This window comes from Strigops habroptila, chromosome 10 (assembly GCF_004027225.2).
Source record: "Strigops habroptila isolate Jane chromosome 10, bStrHab1.2.pri, whole genome shotgun sequence".
Lineage (NCBI taxonomy): Eukaryota > Metazoa > Chordata > Aves > Psittaciformes > Psittacidae > Strigops > Strigops habroptila.
Window position 1 is genome coordinate 3,973,844 of NC_046359.1, and position 22,578 is coordinate 3,996,421.

General features: G+C 40.6%; 1 protein-coding gene across 12 annotated transcripts in view; it reads left to right on the forward strand.

Annotated features, from left to right (window-relative positions):
* Nucleotides 1-10,600: 10,600 nt before the first annotated feature.
* The window catches only part of SYNE1 (spectrin repeat containing nuclear envelope protein 1), a 296,964-nt gene continuing 284,986 nt past the window's right edge, over nt 10,601-22,578 (forward strand). For all 12 annotated transcript variants that reach the window (XM_030498895.1, XM_030498904.1, XM_030498900.1 and 9 more), the window contains exons 1-2: nt 10,601-10,667; nt 20,120-20,372. In XM_030498895.1, the coding sequence (XP_030354755.1) occupies nt 20,309-20,372 (64 nt within the window). In that variant the 5' untranslated portion in view covers nt 10,601-10,667; nt 20,120-20,308. The remainder of the gene's footprint in view (nt 10,668-20,119; nt 20,373-22,578) is intronic.

The following is a 22,578-nucleotide window of genomic DNA, read 5'->3' on the forward strand; positions in this document are numbered from 1 at the left end:
ACAAGATGCTGGCAGCAAGCTGTTTGTCAGTCTCACCTCAGCATAAGCCGAGAAATAGCCAAAAGCAGGTACTTGATGAGTTTTTAGTGGGAACAAGATAAAAGTGCTCTGTCAGCAAAGCTGTATTTCCCTCAGCATACCCATGAGCCCCAGAGAATTTCTCTCCCAAACTAACTACAGAAATTTTGCTCTGATGAAAGACCACTGTAGTCATTCCTTCCATATATCCCTCCTTATTGCAGCAAATCTAAACATCCCAGGACTCTTCAGAGCCAAAAACCACCCAGACCTTTGCGCTCACCCTCACATAGCTAACCGTGACAATCCCTGTTAGTCCTTCTCTCCCAAGCACACACAAAAACATCTGTACTTGTAACCTCCATGCTGCTGAGCACCCCAGTCCCTCAGCAAGCTAGTCAGAGAGCTCCACAGAGAACAGAAATGCAATTATGGTCCTTTCGAAACTGATGAATAATTAATTTAACCATTTTCTATTGCAGGTCATTAATTTTTACAGCTCTCAGATGGCTTGCTGTTATGAGGAGTAAGCTTAATAAATCTTGAGCTGCAAGGGCCAGAAGTTGTGGACATAGACGTCCAAGCACAGAGTGACCACAGAAAGTCCAGATGTAGAAGATCATTTACCAGTAAGCACAAGGAGCTTGATACTGGTTTCATGTACACTTTCATGCATGCTTTAATTTTACACTGGTGAAATCCAGTAGAATATCTCTTGATTCATTCTGGAAAAGACTTTGGGGATGAGAACTTTTAAGATGTAAGACTTCTGAAGCAGATTTTTAGCATACAGAAACCCAAATCAGTAAATCAAATTACTTGATTTGCAGTGATGATCTGAGCAATTAAAAAGATCAGGAAATAAAATTGTGAGAGATGATGAAAATGTAAGGGAACAAACAGCTTACAAAAGTGAAACATATAGCTTACAAAAGTAAAGCAGTCAAAAATATGACACCTTGACATGGGCCAGTCAAACTTAAGAAAGCAAGCATTCAGTAAGACTAAAATGTGGTATTGAAGGGCATACACCAGAAATGACTGCTGACCCTTTCAGTTAAGTTCACCTGACCATAACCAAAGAGCTCTGGACTGATCAGGGAACAGTCCTAAGGCATAAATAAGACTGTCCTGACATGGCATGGATTGAAATTAAAAAAATAGGCAAATCTGTGGAGATTTCATTAAGTAGACAGCTGTCAGAAATGGTAAGGGGAAGCAGTAATAGGGAAATTAATGTCAGCAAGAATGCCTTCACTTTCCATTTTTGAAGACAAAGATCATAGAGACAGAGATAATCACATGTCTTTTGAAACAATGAGTGTTGCTAGCTCTCAGGAGTATATTATGAAAGATTCTTGTTTGGTGATGACAACCTACATCTGATCTTCAGATAATGTCAGAGAAAATACCCTCTGACTGTCTGATTAATCACTTACTGCTGCCTTCTTTTGAAGAATAGTCAACAAACTAAGCAGGCAGACTTTACATTCCTACTCCTCAGAAAGAAATCTGTTTGGATTTTTCTTGGGATGGGTTGAGCTGACTGGAGTTGGGCTGAGAATTTCGAGATGAGAGAAGAGGGATGTGAAGCATTTAATATGGTTTTCATCAGAAGACAGCAGAAAACAAAAACCCCAAGGATTCAGAGAGGATCAATACTAGGTCCTCCCTAGTCTACTCTGAAAATTATCAGATAGCTCATCTCTAAAGCTGCAAGTTAAGGCACAGATGGAGGACCAAAGAATCAGGTTAAGCTGGATCAACAGAGGTATTTGTGGGTTCAGAGAGGGTTCAGGATTGTTGGACCACTGGACAAATTATCTGGTTTGAAGTTAAAAGTGAAGCATAGTTTCATAGCCTTATACTTTAACCTATATTCTGCCAGAAACTGGCAAAACAAAAATGCTTTGGTATTAGTCAGGGCGAGCTCGTGAATTAAAATATAGACCCAAAACATCAAATAAAAATGTCTCACTGTCATTTGGTTTTCATTGTAATATCTGAAACCTTGAGGCTTACAATATTGAAATACTGAAAAATGGAAAATCAGAGTGGCCTGGAGTTGTCAAAGCCTGGGCAGGAACTAAACGACTAGAAAGAATTCAGTGAAAAAGGGAGATATAATCAGCCCTACATAACTCTTATTCTCCCACCTGTGTAAGACACTAGCAACCATATTGCTAATTCTTTTCTGTGTCCAGAGGACATGAGCCTGTAGCAAGTCTGCGCAGCAGAGTATTGGTGATCCAGGTAAATCTGTAGCAGGTTGCCCTTTTATTTCCGGGGTGCTGCAATTCAGGCTTAGAGGTGCTAGTCAAAGTGATGGCTGGCATAGTCATCCCCATCAATGCAACACAAAATCAGGCCATTCCATTCTGGAAGTATTTTATACCTGCTCTGAAATTTACAACTTTCAGTTGTAAACAACAAAAAAAACCGTGTCTCTGGAAAATTCAAGATTTAAGAAATCTCCAGAGATAAGCGCTGAGGAGCTAGAAGCATCTGGGCTTTAATCCCATAAATTTAACTCTGACAGGCATCTGCAAATTGTACTACCAAAATCAAAGTGTATAGTGCTCCCCATAATATGGAGCACCAGTTTTAGAAAAGGTACTATTTTTAAAGGAAGACACTTCAAGTATATAGATCACCACTGTTCACCTGTCTGTGCTTCTCTTTCAGTTATAAATCTTATTTTTTGGAGGTCAGAAAGACACAGTTAGGAGAGATTTTTGTCAAGAGAAGCACTATTCCAAAAGTTTGCTTGTCCTCCCAAGCACATCATTTAGCAATGATTTGCTCTAGACAGGAAAAAATATTCACCCAAAGCAATGACGTAGCAAGAAAGAGTTCCCCTGGTAACTTTTGGTCCTAGTGGAGGAGCACATTTACTGAATAACTGTTTGGATGAATTTCAAGCTCATTCTGTATTATTTTATTGTAGCATAGTATTTTCCTGAAATAAATGTTTCAGTGCACAAGAGGTGTAGTCTTGAAATTGGCTAATTCACTCCTAGTTACAGTTGAACATGGGAGACATCCAGTGAAAAAACACTGAAGACACTGTAGGAATGAACGACTCACATGAAATGCAGCCACCTTCAGGATAAAGCACATCACTGTGAAACAGGAGACAGAGACAGTTATAGCCAAAAGATGGGTGACATATAATATTGGAAAGCAAAGAAAGACATTTCATAGGCACACTAACTTATTCTTTCAATATTGCTTGGCCTTTCTACAGGCCAATTAGAAATATTAATATTTAATTCTTAGGTTTGATTTACCAATTCAAAAAGTGTTTGCTCTTAGTAAAATTTCTGTCTGTTTCTGTATATGTGAGATTTGTATAGAATTATTTTTCACTGCCTCTGTATTCTGTTACACTTTTCCTTCTTAAAAAACTTTTAAATACTTATTTTTTACAAAAGTTGTAATATTGTTTTAAACAATGTATTCTGAAAAAAAAAAAAAAGCTTTTTCAGCTTTTCATAGAAAACACCAAGTTTCCTATTTGTTAAGTTTCATTTGACAAGACATAGAGTTTCATTCTCCTGAATGAAAATTATCATGATGAAAAGCATGGATGTCTTATAGAAAGAATCCTAATGCTGTTCAGAGGAACTTCTGGCAGTACACATCAACATCAAAAGGTAGAAAATAATGATAAGATTAATTGCCCAAAGATGACAGATTTCTGCCCATGGAAGTTCTCATGAATATCAAGATGCTTCTCTTACCTAATGACTTTAAGATATATTCAAAACGAGATCAGGAAAGATTTTGGATAAATTCTTTCACTCACACATGGTGTACAATGGCTCAAATACATGTCTTGTAATCTAAAATACTTCACATATTTTAAATATCTAATTTTGTATTTTTTTTTTTTTTATGTATTTTGTATCAAGACCAGTATAGAAGTCAGAAAATACAGATTTGGAACTGAAAGAATAATAATGATAGTGAGAGAGAATAGTCACTGACTGTCAGTCCGTAGGGAAGTAATGATACTGATGGATAAAAATCCTAAATGTGTTGATGACAGGTCATAAAATATCATGAGACAAGGGTTTCCCCCAGGTAAATATTGTATGATCAGGATGGTAAGCCTCACATTAGACTCACATACTGCTTACAACAACTGAAGTACACCAAAGAGTTTAAAAACTCAGTTCTTCTTAAGAGCTTTCCCAAGGGGTACTGACTGATTTAATCAGCCTTCTCAGGTTTGTTCCCATCAGGTGCTGTAGCTGCCTCAGGTGACATACCAAGCTTCTCACTCCTTATTAAACACCCTGTTCTCTACTTCTGTTTAGATGTCCTTTTAGATTAGACCTTACAAGACACCTCTGCACCTTCTAATGTCCCAAACATTACAAGTGAGACATCTCTTCTGACCAGGTTAGTCTTTCAATTTAGTCTCCAAATCATCATTTTGCTGTGACCACTGAAATACTTTGTGTTTTCATTCTTATTGTTTTTATTACAAGGAATATTGCTGTTTGATGGTAGTATTGTATTTCAGAGAAGTAATAATTTTAGTCTCTTTATATTTTAAACCAAATTATCTTTCTGTTCACACATTATTCTGAACAAGTAAAGAAATACAATTCTTCTGCCTGCTCTAGTTTTACGTAACAAGAAGACCATTAACCAAGGTTTTATGATTTTTCCTGAAATTGGTCCATGTTTGCTTGAGATTGGTTCCAGCTGGAATTCTTCCCAGCGCTGTTAAAAGGCACAGTTGACAACGACATCTTGCTTCTATTAGAATGTAAGGAAATTAAGAATAACTTCAGTTTTGGTAGCTGAGAGTTTCTTGCCCTGCTCTGCAACATCTTTTCAGCCTAGAGCTAAAGGAAAGAACTTTCTAATACGGTCCACGTGGTGGCACTATCCGATTATGTTTGCTTTGTACTACTGCTTCACGTCAAGTTACTTTATCATGTTAGATTATGTGTTTAAAGACTCCCCTCCACAACACCCAGGACCCTGGAGGCACAAGAGTGGGTGAAGGAGTGTGGGAAAATAAAGGGACAAGGGGATAAAATGTGTCCTGTAAACATGCTTGCCTGGCCATTCCCTGCACCTGATCAGTGCAGTCTGCCCTGGATTCTCATTAAACCCCATTTCTGGCTATTTTTCTGGGTGAGGGGCTCCCTATTCTGTGTGTCTGGGTGCATACAGCAACTGGAGCAGGACCAGGAGAGGTTGGAGGACCTGCACAGCAAGCAAGAGTGTGAATGTTAATGTGTGCAATCACTAACAAAGATCAAACTCCATCAGCCAGAAGGTAGGATAAGAAGACAATGAACCAAATATTGGAGTATCTGTAACACTGGAAAGCCCAGGGGTCTGAGAGTTGGCTACTGGAGGGACCAGGCTGTCCAGGCCAGCTACTGGGGGGAACCTGGAGATCCAGTAAATCCATAGGTCTGGACCAGCTGCAGAAGAGACCTTCTGGTAGGAGAGTGTGCCTGTGGCAAGTGGGAGAGGAGAGTAACCTGAGGTCAGCTTCTGGAGATACCAAATGGCTAAGGCCAGCCCTTTGAGGGGAACATGGTATGCCCCTGTGTTTGTCCATGCTTGTGTGTTTTGTGTTGGTGTGTAAGAGGGTCTGTACCAGCTGGTGGAGCAGGACTCAGGTCTCAGGAGCTGGGATGCCCAGGTGTCAGCAGCTGAGGAGACTGGGATCCAGGGGCCAGGCACTGGCCCCGTTGAGTCAGCTACCAGAGGGATCCACACCTTATGGACAGATACGCATTTGCCTTTATTTTCTGCTAACAGACTTTCACTCTGACAAACCAGGAAGGAAACAGGATAAGGCCAGTCCTGTCGTTAGTGTCTGCACAAGTGCTGTGGTTTTAGTCCCCGTTAAACTGTGTGTGCTGCCATGTGTGTATGTATATGGTGAGTATGTGCTCCTACTGGGAGCACACACTCAGCCATGCTACTGGCTGGATGTGGAGCTGTGGCAGACTTGGGGCTATTCAGCTACTGGAATTGGCAGCTCCTAACAGAATGTATATGATTTTTAGATTAGTAGTACTTCTGCTTACTTATGACCTTTAAATAATAACCTTTTAGTCCTATTCTAAACAACATTGGGTATACACTTTTCACTCCTGTTTAGGAGTTTGAGTTTTTTGAGAAGTTTTCCGATCTAGTGTAATTTATGATACATAAATGAGTCAAAAACTGGCACAACAATAAATTTCAAATAGATATGAGTTTCTTAACAATAATAAGATGACTAACATTAGAAATAAATGTCATTTGTTTTAGCTCGACTCTTGCCATATGCCAGACTCAGCTCATTCTGTATATTTACAGAGCTTCAAATCCTAATTAGGCATCTCTAAGCTGTTAGAAGTTTGATAAATTCACTTACAAGAACATATCTTATACCGTGGTATTATATACTTGTTTAGCAGATTACTTTTTCCTGAATATTTTTCTACTCCCACTTCACTTTTGTTTAATCTCATCCCATCACTTTCATTCATTTCAGCATAATGCAAAGGAATTTAAATGGTCTGTTGCTCTACTTCATGTAATTTGGTATAATTCGCATTAGATGGGATATATTCTCTGGCTTCTAATTGTATCTTTAATCTACGGTCAAAGTATGTTCACCCAACTTTTGTTACATTTAAATATAAAACAGAAACACGTACGAATATGTTTACACACAATATACAAGACTTTTATGTAATAAAAATCAGACAGCTTAAAGATTCTTGGGGAAGTAAGGATAGGGGTCAGCAGAACTGCTGCTTTGGACTTTTGGAGGGAAGATTTTGGCCTGTTTAGGAGACTGGTTGACAGAGTCCCTTGGGAGGAAGTCCTGAAGGGCAAAGGAGTCCTGGAAGGTTGGATTTTCTTCAAAAAGGAAAACAAAGGTGCAGGAGCAGGCCATCCCCATGTTCTGAAAGACAAAGTGGAAAGGAACAAGACTGGCCTGGCTGAACAGAGAACTTTGGCCAGAACTCATTAAAAAATGGAAGAAGGGGCAGGCAAATCAGGAGGACCTGAAGGATCTTGTGAAGGTATGCAGGGAGAAAGCTAGAAGGGCCAAAGCCCAGCTAGAACTTAATCTGGCCACTGTTGTAAAAGGCAGGCTCAGGGGAGACCTTATCGCCCTTTACAAACACCTGAAAGGAGGCTGGGGCGAGGTGGGTGTTGGTCGCTTCTCCCAAGCAACAAGCAATAGGTCAAGAGGAAATGGCCTCAAGCTGTGCCAGGGAGGTTTGGATACTAGGAAAATTTCTTTATGGCAGGGGTTGCCAAGCTTTGGAACAGGCTGCCCAGGGAAGTTTTTGAGTCACCATCCCTGGAGGCATGTAAAAAAATTGTGTAAACGTGGCACTTAAGGACATGGTTTAGTGCTGGACTTGGCAGTGCTAGTTTAATGGTTGGACTCGATCTTGAAGGTCTTTTTCAACCTAAATCATTCCATGATTATACATTTATACTTGATACAGTACATGAAAAGTAGATGTAGAATTGCACACATCTCCCAGGAGGTGTGTGGCAATGTTTTAACCTTACACATCAATACTTTGTGGCAGTTTAGGACAGGAAGGAAGTGGCAACTACTGCTTGCTGCAAAACTTACAGAAAGAAGGGTATGCTCTGCTGATGAAACCAGTCTTAACATTCACAGAATCACAACAAATGGGCTCCAAAGAGATCAAGATACCTAAAGAGATATCCTGTTCTGCAGCGTGACAAAGCATCAAAAAAATAAAAAATGCTTTCCAGGAAGACACTTATTTTCTGTACTTTAAAATCTCCCATGATGCTTTTTTCCCTTTCTCCTTACGGTATGTGTATTTATTTGCTCCTAAAATTTTCAGTTCTGATATGACAATCTCACCTACTACCATGTAGGCACATTACTTCTTGTCGTATGCACTGAGAACACAGTGAAGGGATTATTCCCTTCCATTTGTAGTGGTCCTTTATGGTTTTAAAATTCTTTTATACATTCCATCACTTTCTAATCTTTAGATTAAACAACTATTTCAGTCTTTTCTTTTGGGTTGTGCCTTCTAGACCTTCCACATTCTTATGTCTGTCGTCTTGATTGTCTCTACTTGGTTTAGAACTTTCTTGAAGTCTGTTGACCTGAAGTGGACCAAGCACAGAGTGATATAACAGTGAAGCAAACTGAAACATTACTTTACCTCCTTTAAAGGTAGTTTTCTCTTCTAAGGAATAATGCCCTGAATTCTTCACTGCCACAGACCTCACCCATGCCCCAGCTAAAAGCAGTGGCCCTCAGTGGTTCTGTGTCATTCATTACACAAAGCCAGCATTGGTGACACTGGCTGTATTTCCTTGCAGTTTGTAATGCTTTGCCAGAGTACTCAGAAGATGGGTTTGTTTGAGGAGGGACACTACTCTTCAGTGCCTGGCTAGACTTGTCCACCAGGGCAGTTCCTCTGGCTGCCACCTGTCCTTAGTAGAGACCTTCTTACCTGAGTGCTCTTGAAAGTGTGCTACATGCTTAATAATTTGCTTTGGACATAGTAAAAGGCCTGTAATTACCTATGTTGCTATACTTCTTTTCTTTCTTGTCTCTCTAAAGTGGAAGTAATGTCTATTTCTCACCTTAAGCAGTGCCAACATCTAGTAAAGAATCCCCACTTAATATGACCATTTAATGTTAAGCATGTTTTAAAATCATAGTGGAATCAAGTATAAGCTTAAAGACATAATTAATTAAAAATTAATAAAAATATCTGAATATGTTTCTAGCTTTTGCATTGACAAATTCCCAGCCATGATGACAGAACATGTATCAAAAATGAGGTGAACCCTTGCCAGAACTGCTATATGCTAGTAAATGGAGTCCCCTTTCCTTCCAGAAGGGCTATCTACAAACACCCTAGTGGCAACAGTTTCAGTTCATGATTTTTTTAACAATTAAAAGCAAAATGAGAAAAGTAATGATGATAAACTGTAGTGCATTGTTCCTAGGATAATGAAGGCAATTTTTTTCTAACAAAAAAAATCTGTGTAAGTTCAGTGAAGCTCACAGTGGCTACCACCTTACTCTTGAATACATCTTTCATACAAAGTAGACTCCAGCTCTGTCCTCAGCTGGAGTTGACTGTTTGGTATAAGAACAAATAGGATGAACTAGAGCGCCATTATATTCTCGTGTAATCTACAAAGAGGAAGAGATTTTAAAAAGCCACATCTTATTTTCTTCATATTAAACTTAAAACAGCTGTACAGAAATCAGTACAGTTTCTGTGGCTTCCTGCTATAACTGATAGGCAGAATATACCTCAATCATTTTAGGTGCACATTTAAAACATGCAGTGCAGCCTACAGTGCTGCAATTTAAAGAATGAAGCTTACTCTAGCAAGTACTTTTATTTGCTGAATTGCTTCAAATAATAGTAGTATTACTATATGAAGTCTAAGCTTTTTTAGTGAAGATGTTCCCTCTGAAGTTAATACTCATATTCTTAACCTAGAAAGTTAAAATAAAACGGCATTTTCTGAAAGAGACAGCAAAGTGAGGAATTTCTTCACCAAAAATATCTGTGTGGAAAGGGGAAACTCAGAGGCGTGTCAGCATCTACTTCCTTTGCCATCTTTGATATTGCAACAGGCATGGGGTACGACGAAGATGGAGGACAAACAAAGGTAGGAAAGCATTGAATGGAAAAGGCTTTGCAGTTCTCTGACACAAAAAACCCAACCAACCAAACAAAAAAACCCAAACCCAAACTACAAACAAAACAACAAAAACAGCCAAATAACAAAACAAACAAATAAAACCCCAACCAAACAAAAAGCAAACCGAAACAAACAAACCAACCCCAACCCAAAACAAAACCCCCACAACTCTCAGGAGGAGAAAATTTCAGGTTCAATATGCCTGTCTACACTCATTGTCATGAAGAGAGAATTTTCGTGGATGGCTGGAGGTGACCTAGATACGTACACCTCAGTTTCACAAGAATCCTTCTAGTGTGTCTGATTCTTCCACACGGTATCTTGGCTCCAAGTGTGTGATCCGTAACTGTGTGTTGTGTCAGGATAGGCGACACAAATGTAAGCGTTCCTGTCAGAAGGGTAGCCCCAATGTGAACATGACTAGCGCTAAAGGAAGGGATGATGCTGAGTAATCATTGCTGCCTAACTCAGATTTCATCCATCCACCCAGTAAACACCCTGCATGCTAATGTTGTAGAATCACTGCAGCACTGCCAGAAAAGATGAAAAGCAAGGGGTATATTGGCACCGTTTCTCCCAACTTCTGCTCTATATGAGTGGTTTTTTTTTCCCAGTGATAAAGACCAGAGATGAGCAATCCCTTAAGCAGAAAAATATCCTTCTGTCTCTCGTATGAAGCTAGCCTTAATTGTAACAATAAAAAGGGGGAAAAAAGCACAACCAAGTCCCAGGGATTGTGAAATGTCTTTTGAAGAGGCAGAATCGCATTTTACTCCAGTGGCACAAACACTGTTGCATGGCTAGCGTGCTTTGAGCTCAGAAGTGGCAGACCCTCTTTTGCTGGCTCCTTCTGTCCTGCTGCTGTTATGTAAGTACCGGTGGTGTCCCAGTTTGCTGGTGCAGCTCCCTGCCTTGTGCGCGACGATGCTCTGGAGCCTACGCTAAAGGTAATGCCCTGCAGAAGGCTATGCAATGCAACAATAACAACAGTAGTACGACTAGTAATAGCAATTAGCAGCGACAGCCCGATACATTCTCAGAAGTATTCTGGCTCCTCGCCAGAGCGCTGTTCGGGGGGTGTTCAGGCTCGGGGCCGGGGCTGGTGTCTCATCCCCCGGTTCCCGAGCACAGCGGCCAAAGCAGCCGCTCCCGGACAAGCCGCCCTGGCCTTGCTACAGCCGCGGTGGGGCGGGGCGCGGCGGGCCCCCCCACGGTGCATCGCAAGGACAGCGGGCTCCGGGGCACGGGGGGGGCTGTAACCGGGAGGCGGCCGCGGCCTGGGAAGCGCTGCCGCGGCCGGGCCCGGTCCAGCCCGTACACGCAGCCCCGCTCACCGCCCTCTCCGACCCCCCCGCACCTGCTTCCCCGCCGCGGGCCGGTAGGGCGGTGCGGCGTAGTGGCGTGGCGTGCTCGGTAACCAGGGAGTAGCGCCGGGCGCACCGAGGCGCGGAGCAGTGCGGTACGGCGCGGAGCGGCGGTCAGAGGTAAGGCGCGGCTGTGGCGGCGCGGGGCCCGGGGGTGCCAGAGTCGCGGCGCGGCCCCCCCGCGGGGCTGCGGGCGTTCAGCAGGGGCCGCCGCCTCGGTGAGCCCAGGGTGAGCCACTGGATCGCGGTCAGGAAGGAGGGACCCCCCCATGGGGCAGCCTTTGCCGGGTGACCCCCCCTCCAGCCGCTGCCTCCTCCCCAGAGCCAAACTCTCTTGAGATTAATCGGAACTCGCTGCCGTGATTGCGGAGTGTGCGTTTTCCTGCGTGGATTTGAGGTTTTGCCCTTTCTGAGTGCGGGGGTAGACAATCCCGGAGGGGGGCTGTGGTTCGCCCCCTGAGTGCACATGTGTGTTGCGGCGATACCCGGTTTTATGCTCAGTCACACGCTGCAGGCCAAAATGTAGTTCTTCAAGGAAGATCTGAGTATTCCCATGCACTTCCAAGAAGCCCATCTTAGGCTGGGTTGCCTGCAGTGATGGTGCAAAAAAGACAAGTGCACCACAACAATAATGCGAGAGTCCATGTGTTCTCTGGTATATGTCGTAACTCCCCGGAGGTGATACCTGCTGAAATACTAACAGACAAGGTTGTTACTAGGATTCTGACAACCATATTTTCAACCGTGTTCGTGCTGGGGAAGAGTGCTTTTAAGACTAACTGTAATCTGCTACAGTAGACCAGATTTTGCAAACTGATGAGGAATTACTTATGTAAATCACCTACATGATGCTGAGGGAAACTCCAGTGCTCATCACTGTGAGGGATTTGTACCTATGTGGCTCTTAGGGAAATAGTATGTGGTGTTTCTGGCTGCTTGCCAGCACTTTTCAAGCTCGGAGCCTGTTGAAAGACTGTTAACAGGCACACACTTTCCTGTAGTAGTACTACTGATGGATTATCTGATCTCTGATAATTATTTTCGTGATTCTTGTGTGCACTTTAACACTAAAACCAGATCCCAAGCTATAAATGCTGATGAGCTATGTTAAATATTGCCACTGGACAGAGAATATCAGGGTGCTGTTATTTTAATAGGTAAACAGAAATGCTTGCTTTGTTTGTTGTACTAAGTGCTGTGGTCTGAGTGACATGACAAAACTGGTTTATGAGGTACAGTGTTAAAATCTGTAGAGTTACTAACTTTTTTTTCCTGGTAGGAGTCCATATCCATTGTCATATGGGATGTTTAGCATAGACCTTAAAGCACTAAAGTTTCCCCTGGAAAAAGGAGCTCTCCAGAATGAACGTGGTGCTGCATGTTGGAGTGATTCAGTGTTCATCTTTGTAAACTCTTGCTAGGTGTGAAAGTAGAAGTAACAATCTCTCCATTTCCCAGATGTTCATTTAATTCCCATTCATAGCGTCTGGGGTGATTTGGTTGTTTGTTTAATAGTACCTTCAGAGATTACAATTGTCAATGGAAATTCTGCGTTGCTGAGTACAGAATACTAATGGATAGGTATTAATAACTGATGAACCCAAATAAATTTCACAGATTTGAGACTTTATTTTATTTTATTTTATTTTATTTTATTTTATTTTTAAGTAACTGAAGTGCCAGTAGTGATTTGGACTGCTGCGTTTAATGCAGACACAAAAATCTCATCATGACTGTACACCTTCATGCAGCATTACTTTCTCTTTATTAAATAGAAGAATCCTCAAAGGATTTTTCTTTTTTTTTTGTACTTTGGGACCTTAGGAGCATCTCCTTGTGCAGTAGAGCTGCCCTGAGTTACATAGCCTGACAGCAAGTATGTTGCTCAAACTTATGCTTTAATACTGGGTCAGAGAGAGCAGAGGAGCACAGGTAAAGAAGAGCAGCACCCTTCAGTATGTAAATGCATTTGGGGAGAAAATAAGAGTGCCTGGCCTTGAGGAGGATTTTGCTGTGTGAGGCACTGAACAAGGTGTGAATTCCTGGAGAACTTTCAAGGTCAGTGCAGCGAGAGTGATCGCTGTGGGTCTACAGGGCTTCAGTGGATCAGTCCCCAAGAGACATAGACATATATTCACCCTTTGGACAGACACCACATTAGCGCAGCTCAGTTATGCTTTGCTAAAGGAAGTCAGTTGTGGTTCAGTTTTTTTCAAGTAGTGACTGTAGTTATTGGGAAAGTACATACATCAAACATAAACAATTATTTCTATACTTCCTCATTACAATGGCTAGTGACAAAACTTTAGTGCTCTTCTGTCTCCTTAAGAGGTCACAAAAATGATAGTAGCAGTATACCTCTGAAGCAACTGAACTTTTGCTTTTGTTTCACTCAAAGGCACAGATTTAATGGGGAAAACAGAGGAGTTTCTGCTTTTCCATTCATATGGCAGCTGTATCTGCCCGTTGCTCACAAGTTATAGTTCAGCTAAGCTGTCTTGCCTGGGAGATGTGCAGAAATACCAAAGGATTGATGCTTACTTGCTTATCTCAAACTTCTCAAACTTGGTTTGACCCACCCTTTCCTGAGATACCTCAGTGTTTCTATTTTGGTGGTCTGTTTTGTTTTTATTTCTCCTACAGATGTATCTGTGCAAGAGCCTTCTGCCATAGGTAATACTATGCCACAGAAATCCTAGGTGCCATATCAGCATTAAAAGAGAAAAATCAGCAGTGGCTCTCCTACCATTAACCAGCTTACGCATTATAGCCAAACTTCACTCTGTCCTATTTGCTTGCATATTGTGACCTCTGATCTTAATCTTGGCCTGTCTTTGTCTGTACACATAGTAAGCTCTTTGAGGCAAGGATTATATCCTGTGTTTGTAGAAGGTTATGAGCTACTGATCCAGTCTCCTGCTATTACCAACATCTATAGAAACTATAATATGTTCCTGAAGAATTTCAATAGTAGGATTACTAAACTGTAGCATACACTGTATTTAACATTTCATATCAGAAATACAGTGAATGAGCTTTCTTTGAGTATATCTAACAATGCACCTTCTGGTATTTTTTAGAGAAAATGACAAGTCTTTGCCATCTATTTCCTCCTAGAACATTTTGCATTTTCTGTTCAAATGGAATTACAGCTTTCAAGACAAGAATCAGAGTTTCATACCCCTGGAGTTCATACCCCATACCCTAATAAAAAGTAAAAAATAAAACGTTCACTTGCTGAGATGTAAATACATATATAGGTGTGTGCATGGCTAGCGTTCTACAATTAATTTCTAAATAGTAGAGTACAGTTGTAGATAAAGCATATAGATAAACTGTGTGCCATATGTGCCACAGTTTTGAATGTCAAATATGCAAATTAACTTGGATTTTCCAAATTAATAAATTGCTGTTGCAAACCCTCAACCTTCTGCAAACTGAAGAACTTTTGTTCAGCTCCAAGTAATACTGAAGAATGACTAGAGGAACCAAAATAATCTGGACCTCCAGAAAGCACCCAAACTTGTCTCTCTCTTCCTTCCCATGCTCCCCAAGAAAAACAAATTTTAATACCTTCAGGTAACTACTGCACATAAGTCAGTTTGGGGTTGGATGATCAGTGAGAACATCTTGTTTTACTGTTCCTGTTTCAAAGTGTTCTTTGTCAAAGGTCATAACCTGTCGCTTCTTCCACCTTTTTCTATTCAAAAGCAATCCATGCAGTAGAGAAAGGAAGCACAGAGTGACAGTGCTGGGATTCAACTATCAAAAACACCTTTCAGAGCCAAAATTGCATTTTCCATGACCTTATGTGGTGCACAGTTGTGTCCCATTGGACTTGGGCAAGTTCCAGTATGCACTGACTTGGGCTACACTGAGTTTAAGCAAGCAGCTAGAGATTTGTACCTCGACCACCTGTAACAATTAGCAAGGGTACTCTTCTGTTGGCTTGGATTTTGGAAGAGCAGTGAGGAAGTACTGCATTTTCTTTGAAAATAGCATAAGAACCATTTGGATCACTCCACCCCACCTCTTCATCATAGCTCCTAATTTTGATATATCCAGTAGGCATTACTTGCAGCTTGACAGATTTATTCAAGTAAGTTTACAAATGGATTCTCAATCGATCAGCTACAATTTTCAGTATTCTGGGATTAATTTTATCAAGTTTTTCCACTTTTAACTTTGATTTTATTTCACATGGTGCTGTTTCCATTTCTGTTGTGCCTTTGTCTATCAGGATTGAGTTCAGTGGAAAAATCAGTATACTAACTGAGGCAAATTAATCTCCACTTGATCTTATTTTCTACTTCCTTTTTACTTATCTAGCTAAGAACTGTTTGCTTGCTTTCTTCACTTCCTTAGTCTAACCCAGCTGGTCTTTCAGCAAGTCTTTTTTCATCCCCGTGGAGAGCATAAACTATGGCAGAGCAGTTCACTTCTTATCCTTTATTTCTTCCCACTTATTTCTGACTGATAGCTTTTCCAATTATGCCTGGAGCAGTTTTATTCTGCCTTGCATAGATCTACAGTTACTGGACCTTGGACTTAAAGAAATTCCCGGTCTGCTTCACAGAGGAGACCCTGTGCTCTTCAGTCTAGTTGACTTCTGTAACTGATTTCCCTTTTACTTATTTTTAAGTGCTGTCTCTTTAGATAATCTCCTGACCTGCTTACGTGCTTCGTGTTATTCTTCTAATAGTGTGGACTACATCAATCACTTCCTTAGTCAGAACTATTTTCTATGATTTGTTTTGCCTTCCTCCCCCATCCCACCCTGCTACTAACTAAAGCCCAACCTAAAATAGCTGGTTCTGTGATTGTCTAATGTTTAAATGCGGTTATAACTTCCAGAAAATTCTGGTTCCTACCTTTTTGTGAATCATTTATTCCTGATTGACACGAGGATCGCTGCCATCTCACAGAATTGCATCCATTCCAGCAGTGTCTATCACTCTGGCAGCACTTCCAAGACCTACATTTCAGAAGCAGACCCTGTGGGTCAAAGTGGACCCCTAGCACTACAGCAGTAAACCGTGCTTGGAAATTCTTTCCTGGAAGTGTTTTTTGACTAGATCAGTTCTGTACCACTGTTTCTTACCAGGGAAGTCTGCCTCTTTGTTAACATATAATGACGCTCCAGCACTTGACCTTATTTCTGTCATTCTTTAGATTCTGTTCAGTGCTATAGTTCTTTTAGTTATTCCACTATATTTCTTGTATCTATGTAACATCTGAAAACGACTTCTAGCTGCAGGAGTTTCTTGAATTTATTACTCTGTGGCTTTTGTCCTCTCAATTATCTCTTTTTATATGTCCCAGATTAGAAACAGTCCTTTTGCTGCTTGCCACCTGCCGATTTCTCGCTTTTAACAATACCTTTACTTATTTATCAGTGCTTATCCTTGTTTGTCTGAAGTCTCTTTATCCATTGCTGCTATAATAGGAGATTGTAGAAGTCTAAAACTCTTTCCTGGTACAACCATGCTTTCACATCAGTAGCAATTATCGCCACGCTGATATATGTGGCATCAACCCAGTGTAATGACAATCTGCAATTTGTGCAAACATGAGGGACAGTCAGAGAATTTTTTATCCTTTTATTGGTCAGGTTTATCTTCAGCCACTGTTGCACATCTCATATGTTGTCTGCACCTAGCAGATGTCCCTTTGGTTTTCTGGAACTGGGCTGCTGACAGGCATGTCTGTTTTATAAAATTTAAGAACTAAAAAATAAAATACAACCTGGTCTTGCCAATGGTACTTTAGGTTTACCAATAAAAGGAAAACATATTCTCTTTTTTAATTGCAGATAACTCAAAGCACTGCCAAGCATAATGAAAAAATAAGGATTACACTGGGAACCTGGAAAAGTTAGCCTGTAATAAATCTAGTATTTTTCTTGTCTCTTCCATAGAACAGACATCCTACTTTTCTGGCATTTGAAGAGAGAAACGATACAATCCAGAGAACTGTAAACTGTATATTACTATAGCAGATTGCTAGACCTAATGGGTTTTATGTGAGACAAGTTCATGTTTCCTCTTTTCATCTAAAAACAGAGTACCAGGACATTAATATAAGAAAATACTGTCAGTGTAACTTCATCCGTTAAATCCAGATAAGTGGCAAATGTAATTAAAACCATCCAATTTACATGCAAAACCGTTCCATTTCACTCTTGTGTATTCATTCCCTGTATGTTCAGACCAAAAAATTAATAATTAGTAATAATGAATAATCACTTGTTGAATGCTAAATCACAGAATAGCTCATACAGTCCCTCAGGTTTATTTCAGGCTAAGATTTATGAGATTTAAGCTATACGCTTTTTAAAAAACTTGTGCATTTTGATAACACATCCGAGTTATGTCTTTTTGCCTGGCACTGAAATGAAAAGGTCATTCTATTTATTTATTTTGTGTAACAGCTATGAAAATGTTTAGTTAAGATTTAATTAAGATCTTAATGTTTACAAAACTGAGGAACATAATCTTTCAGCAGGAAAAAGCTTTTGTTGCAGGCTTTAACTATTTGTAGAAAACAGAAAAAAATTTCTCTCTGCATTACATTGAATAGCTGACTGTGCTTGTAGGCTTTTCTTGTTCTCTGGAGCTTTAGATGTTGGCTGAAGACAGGTGAGAAGGGTGTGTGTAGCTTAGTTTCATCTATTCCACTGATGTCTTAGCTGCTTTTTTTCTGCCTGTGGAGGTGGCTGTGCACACAAGGATCTTTCCTTCCCACCTGTACTAACTTAGTGCCTTCTTTAAATAAGTTAATTCCCACTGCTTGCAAAGGAGCTTTTGAATGAGGAGCCGTATTTAGAACCACAGATTCTTCTTATGTAGCTTATGATTTAATATCAGCTAGATAAATTATTAATTGCGAGTCTGCCATTTATCGCTGCACAGTGACTCAGCCTGCTGTATGAGTAGATTGAACATACATCTTCATTACAATTTCCCAGACGCTTTTAACTTGGAGTTGGATCAGCATCTTCCACAGCTCCTCTAAATCTGCTCACACACGGCTGATTTACACCAGCTCCGTCACAGTGTGAGTGGGCTGGTGTTCTGATATTGTTACTGCTCTTAGCCAAAAAACAGTCAGACAAGGCATTTTTAATACCCCTTATCTCTGCCCAACAATTAGTTTAGCAGCTTGCTATTAAAAGTTGCTGTATCTCACTTGCTCAAAATGTTAGCAGTGCCACTCGTGCAGAAACAAGGCTTCGTTAACCCATTGTGTTACAAATATTTCTGGGTTGGATGGGGTTAGGCAACCTGATGTTTCATTTAATTATGGCAAAGAAAGCAAAGGTCACCAAGCTGGCATATGTGGGCATGAGCAGTAGAAAACCTCCTCTTGCTCCCTGTCCACCACGTCATGCACTGTTTGGTGTTGGCTGTGGAAGAGCTGTGCTTGCCAATGTTCTGTGTGGCAATTCAGCCACACCACAGGACCCTCAGCCACAGTCAGTGTTGCAGCTGAGAGGTGTGTTGGTGGCACCTTCTCCTCCCCAGCTGTCGCAAGGGTAAGGCTTCCTAGCTGCCAGGGTGCCTTTCCATGTTTTGGAGATGGTGACTGATACGCACAGTCTCTCTGTGCCCTGAGAATGAGAGGGGCAAAGCCTGGAAGGTGGGGAAGGGGAATGGAAGGGAGGAGGTCCCTGAAGAAGAGAGGCATGCATGGGAAGAGAGTGGGGATAGGAGCATCTGTATGTCTTGTGTAAAGTGTAGATGTATGCAAAAATAGCAGTAATGTGGCTGGAGCATGTATTTGTATCAGTCTGTCAATGGCATGCAAGAGTGTAGCTTGTGCGCATGGTGGACTTTACTTTTTCCTGTGTGATGACCCATCGGAAGCGTGCTTCCCTCAGCTCCACTCATTTAAAGCCAGCTTTGGTCTGCTGACCTGAGCAGTGCTTATGTATCCAAAATACAAGGTAAACATACAATAAAAACATCAGTAAGAGGGAAAGCAGGGAGTTCCTTGGGTCAGGCAGGGTTTGAAGGCTCAGAAAAGGAAATATTGAAATACGATTTCCTCTGGCAGACCTTACATGTTGACACAGCTCCTCTGGGACAGTTCAGCATGCCTAAAGCTGTATGACCTAAAGGCTTGTCTGTCTGAAGTTGAAGGACTCTATTCTCTGACAGACCTTAGGGCTAGGGAAAGAGGAAAGTGCACAGTGCCAATAAACCCACTAATATTTGTGATATTGATCAACTGTATATCATCTTGAACTTGGGATGTGCAGTATGAATCAAATTATTCTTGGTGGCTATACACTCAGTTCCCTTAACAGGGAAACAGCTGCATACATACATAACATGTACTTGTTCCTTAGAAGAAAAGATGTTATTGATAATATTATCTAATTTGATCTTTTTTTTTACACCAGATTTATAGTCACGTAGATCTTATTATGTCAAGTTCATGTAGTAGTTCTACTTCACAGCTTTTGATGTTAAATGACACCAAATACATCATTATACACTTGAAAAGTGAATGTAAATACAATTTTATTTAATAATAAAGTATATGAATCTCAATATTTCAGATTAGAGCACATAGTCCAGTGGAGTTAGGGATTATTCTGATCAACAAGTTACTATTATGTGCTCCTTCATAGCACGGTGAAATAGAATGAGAGTTGTACAGATTTTGGATTTTACAAGTGTTTTCACTTTTCCCTCCTTTACGCCTAATATTATTTACATTAAGAAGTATTACAGTATCACTTTTACTATGTATAATATTATTGTTATTTCTAAAACAACATCCAAAAGCATCCTCAGGAAAGCATTGATGTCTGGTGCATTGCCAATTGTTTTTAATGATTTGTTTTTGCAGCTTCATTCCACTGATGATTGCCAAGCAAGCTTTCAGCATTAATTGTGTCTCTGGCTGGGGTGTACTCTATGGCTAAAACATACCTCTCTTTATGTGTTAAAATAGCTGTTAAGACTCAGACTTTTTTAGTTTGCAGAGGTGGTAAAAGTTTCCTCTAAGCCTTGTTCTTTCTTTCTCAGGCACTGAAGTCGCTTGCCTGCATTGTTCCCTGGCACTGTGAGGGTTGGCATTAGACTGGAGGCATCTGACTGCCTCAGGCACACTCTGCCAGGGCAGAGGGTTGAATCCTAAAAGATCCTCATCTCACCGACGTCAGCGGCCTGGAGGGAGACCTCTGTTACGGAAAGTGGACTCGCTGCAAAGAAGTCATGGCCTCATCCCGACTAGTGGCAAGATCAAGAGATATTGCTAATGTCATGCAACGACTTCAAGGTAAGAGAATGACTTGGGCTGGTGAGCTTTGCCACCCGTTTGTAAATGGAGGTTCCCATTTTTTACTATGGTGCAGAATCAGGACAACATTTCTGAAGTTTAATAACTGTTCTGAACTTATCTACTGGAAAATATTTGTAGTATATCTGAAGGGCTCTGATTGCGAGAGTCCTTTAGTATAGCATTAATAGAGGTGTTTAAAAAGAGCAGACATTATTAATCCATGGGACAGGACAATGAATTTATGAGACTGGTTTCTGTTTCCTGCACATGATCTAGTTGTTCATCGGTTTTCTCATAGAAAAGAGAATAGAAATTACATCTATCCTTTTTTCAGCTATGAACTCTACAGGTAGATCTGGTCTACTGATAAACCAGTATTTACTAGTTCGCAATACTTGCTGCCTCTAAACAAGAGCTGTACCTCGTTATATTGTTAAGCATTGAAGAATTCATGACTCAGTGAGCTAATTATTAGTGCCGAAGTTGGTAACCTTTTAGATACCAAACTAAAAGGTTCGTTTAACAGGATGTCTATGCAGTATTCATTGAGTATTCTTTATGTTTTCAAGTTCTTATATTAAAGCATTAATAAATAGTCTTATCTTTTTAGAAGGCATACATCTAATTGCTGCAGCTAAAATCATGCATTCAGAATGTATGTTTTTGTTCAAATGATGATATTGACTAGAAACAAAATGTCAGTGCTGCTGCAGGCTTCACTCCTAACTTTTAAACTTGATCATAAATCCCTGACCTCTTACTTTCGTTACACATCAGCTTCTACTGACTTCAGCAAAAGCTTATATGCACAGAACTTTTACCACCCCTCTCTGCATCTTCTAAATCTGGAAGCTTTATCTTCCCATGGCTTTTCCTTCCATTTATTGTTTTTCAGTTCAGGATATCTAAGCTCAGCTTCCAAGCCACCAGCTACAACTAGCAGGCATAATTTCCATGTAGCCTCAGTAGATAAATAAAAGAATAAACAAAAATGTATGGATGGTCTGTCCTATTTAGACCTGCTACAGCACTTCCCCAATTCCAAAATGCTTCTGCTTGTTGTTCCCCAGCCTGTTGTACAGTTACTATCTTTTTCCTTGTTATTTTTTTTGTGTCTGCTAATTCTTAGGCTGCAGTCTTACTAAATGGTTGTTCAAAATGCCCACAAACATAGTGAGGAAATATTCCCTGCCCAGAGAATGTGTGGTTTAAACATTGAGGTAAGATGCTCCAGGATGACACAAACAAGTGAGAGAGTGCAAGGATACAATGAGACAACCTTGCTTGCATAACAGGCAAGGGTTTTAGTGGACTCTGTGTGTGTGTGTGTGTATATATATGTAAAAGAGGTCACGTTCTTAATAAGAATTCTGGGGGGGAGTTGGGGAGGGGGGAAGAGTTTTGAAGCAAGATATTAAATAATTATGAAACTGGGAGACTTTCTGAGGAATATGAAAAAATGGGTGTGAGAAGTGGCAGAGGTTCTCAAGGGTTATGGAGGCATATTGCAAAGGAGGGGATCAAGGAGCTGAGCTGTATTCAGGGAGGATTAGCCACGCTGGTACTCTGAAGCAGTGAGTAAGGAGGATACTACATAAGGTGTTTACAGAGCATGTGGATTATTAGTTATCAGACTGTTACATACTAACTTTCTAAACATCTGTACAGCTGTTGCTGACAAAATGGCTGTTCTGTTAATTTGCAGTTTAGGTTTTTTACATAATCGTTTCTAATTTTTATATATTTTGCTCTGTTGAAATCTGATATATAGTTCAGTATGCTATATCTTTGTGGACTTCATCTTTTTGGAAATGAAGCAAAAATAATGAAGTCACCTTTTAAATGAAGACATTTTAGAAGAAAACGTATGAACTAAGTGCAAATGTGGCACTGCGTGTTAGTTTGAAGTCACACCTATAACTGGATTCTTTGCTTCTCGGATGTAATCAGTTCTGCTTGGTATTGCTGGGTTCTGAGTTTTGCTGCAGAGGCAATATTGCAATAAATCACCTGTGCCAAGATTGGAGTGCTTGGAGCCGAAGCCTTTTTTTAGTCTGTAGTTCTGCATTATGGATGAGCAGGCAGTCTGCAGTGTGACTACCTTAGCCCTTGTAAATTAAGGTTGCTCTGCCTTTCAGAAATTATAGTCAGCTGAAATAGGAGCAGATATGGACATAGGAACACAAAGATGTTTCTTGTCGCA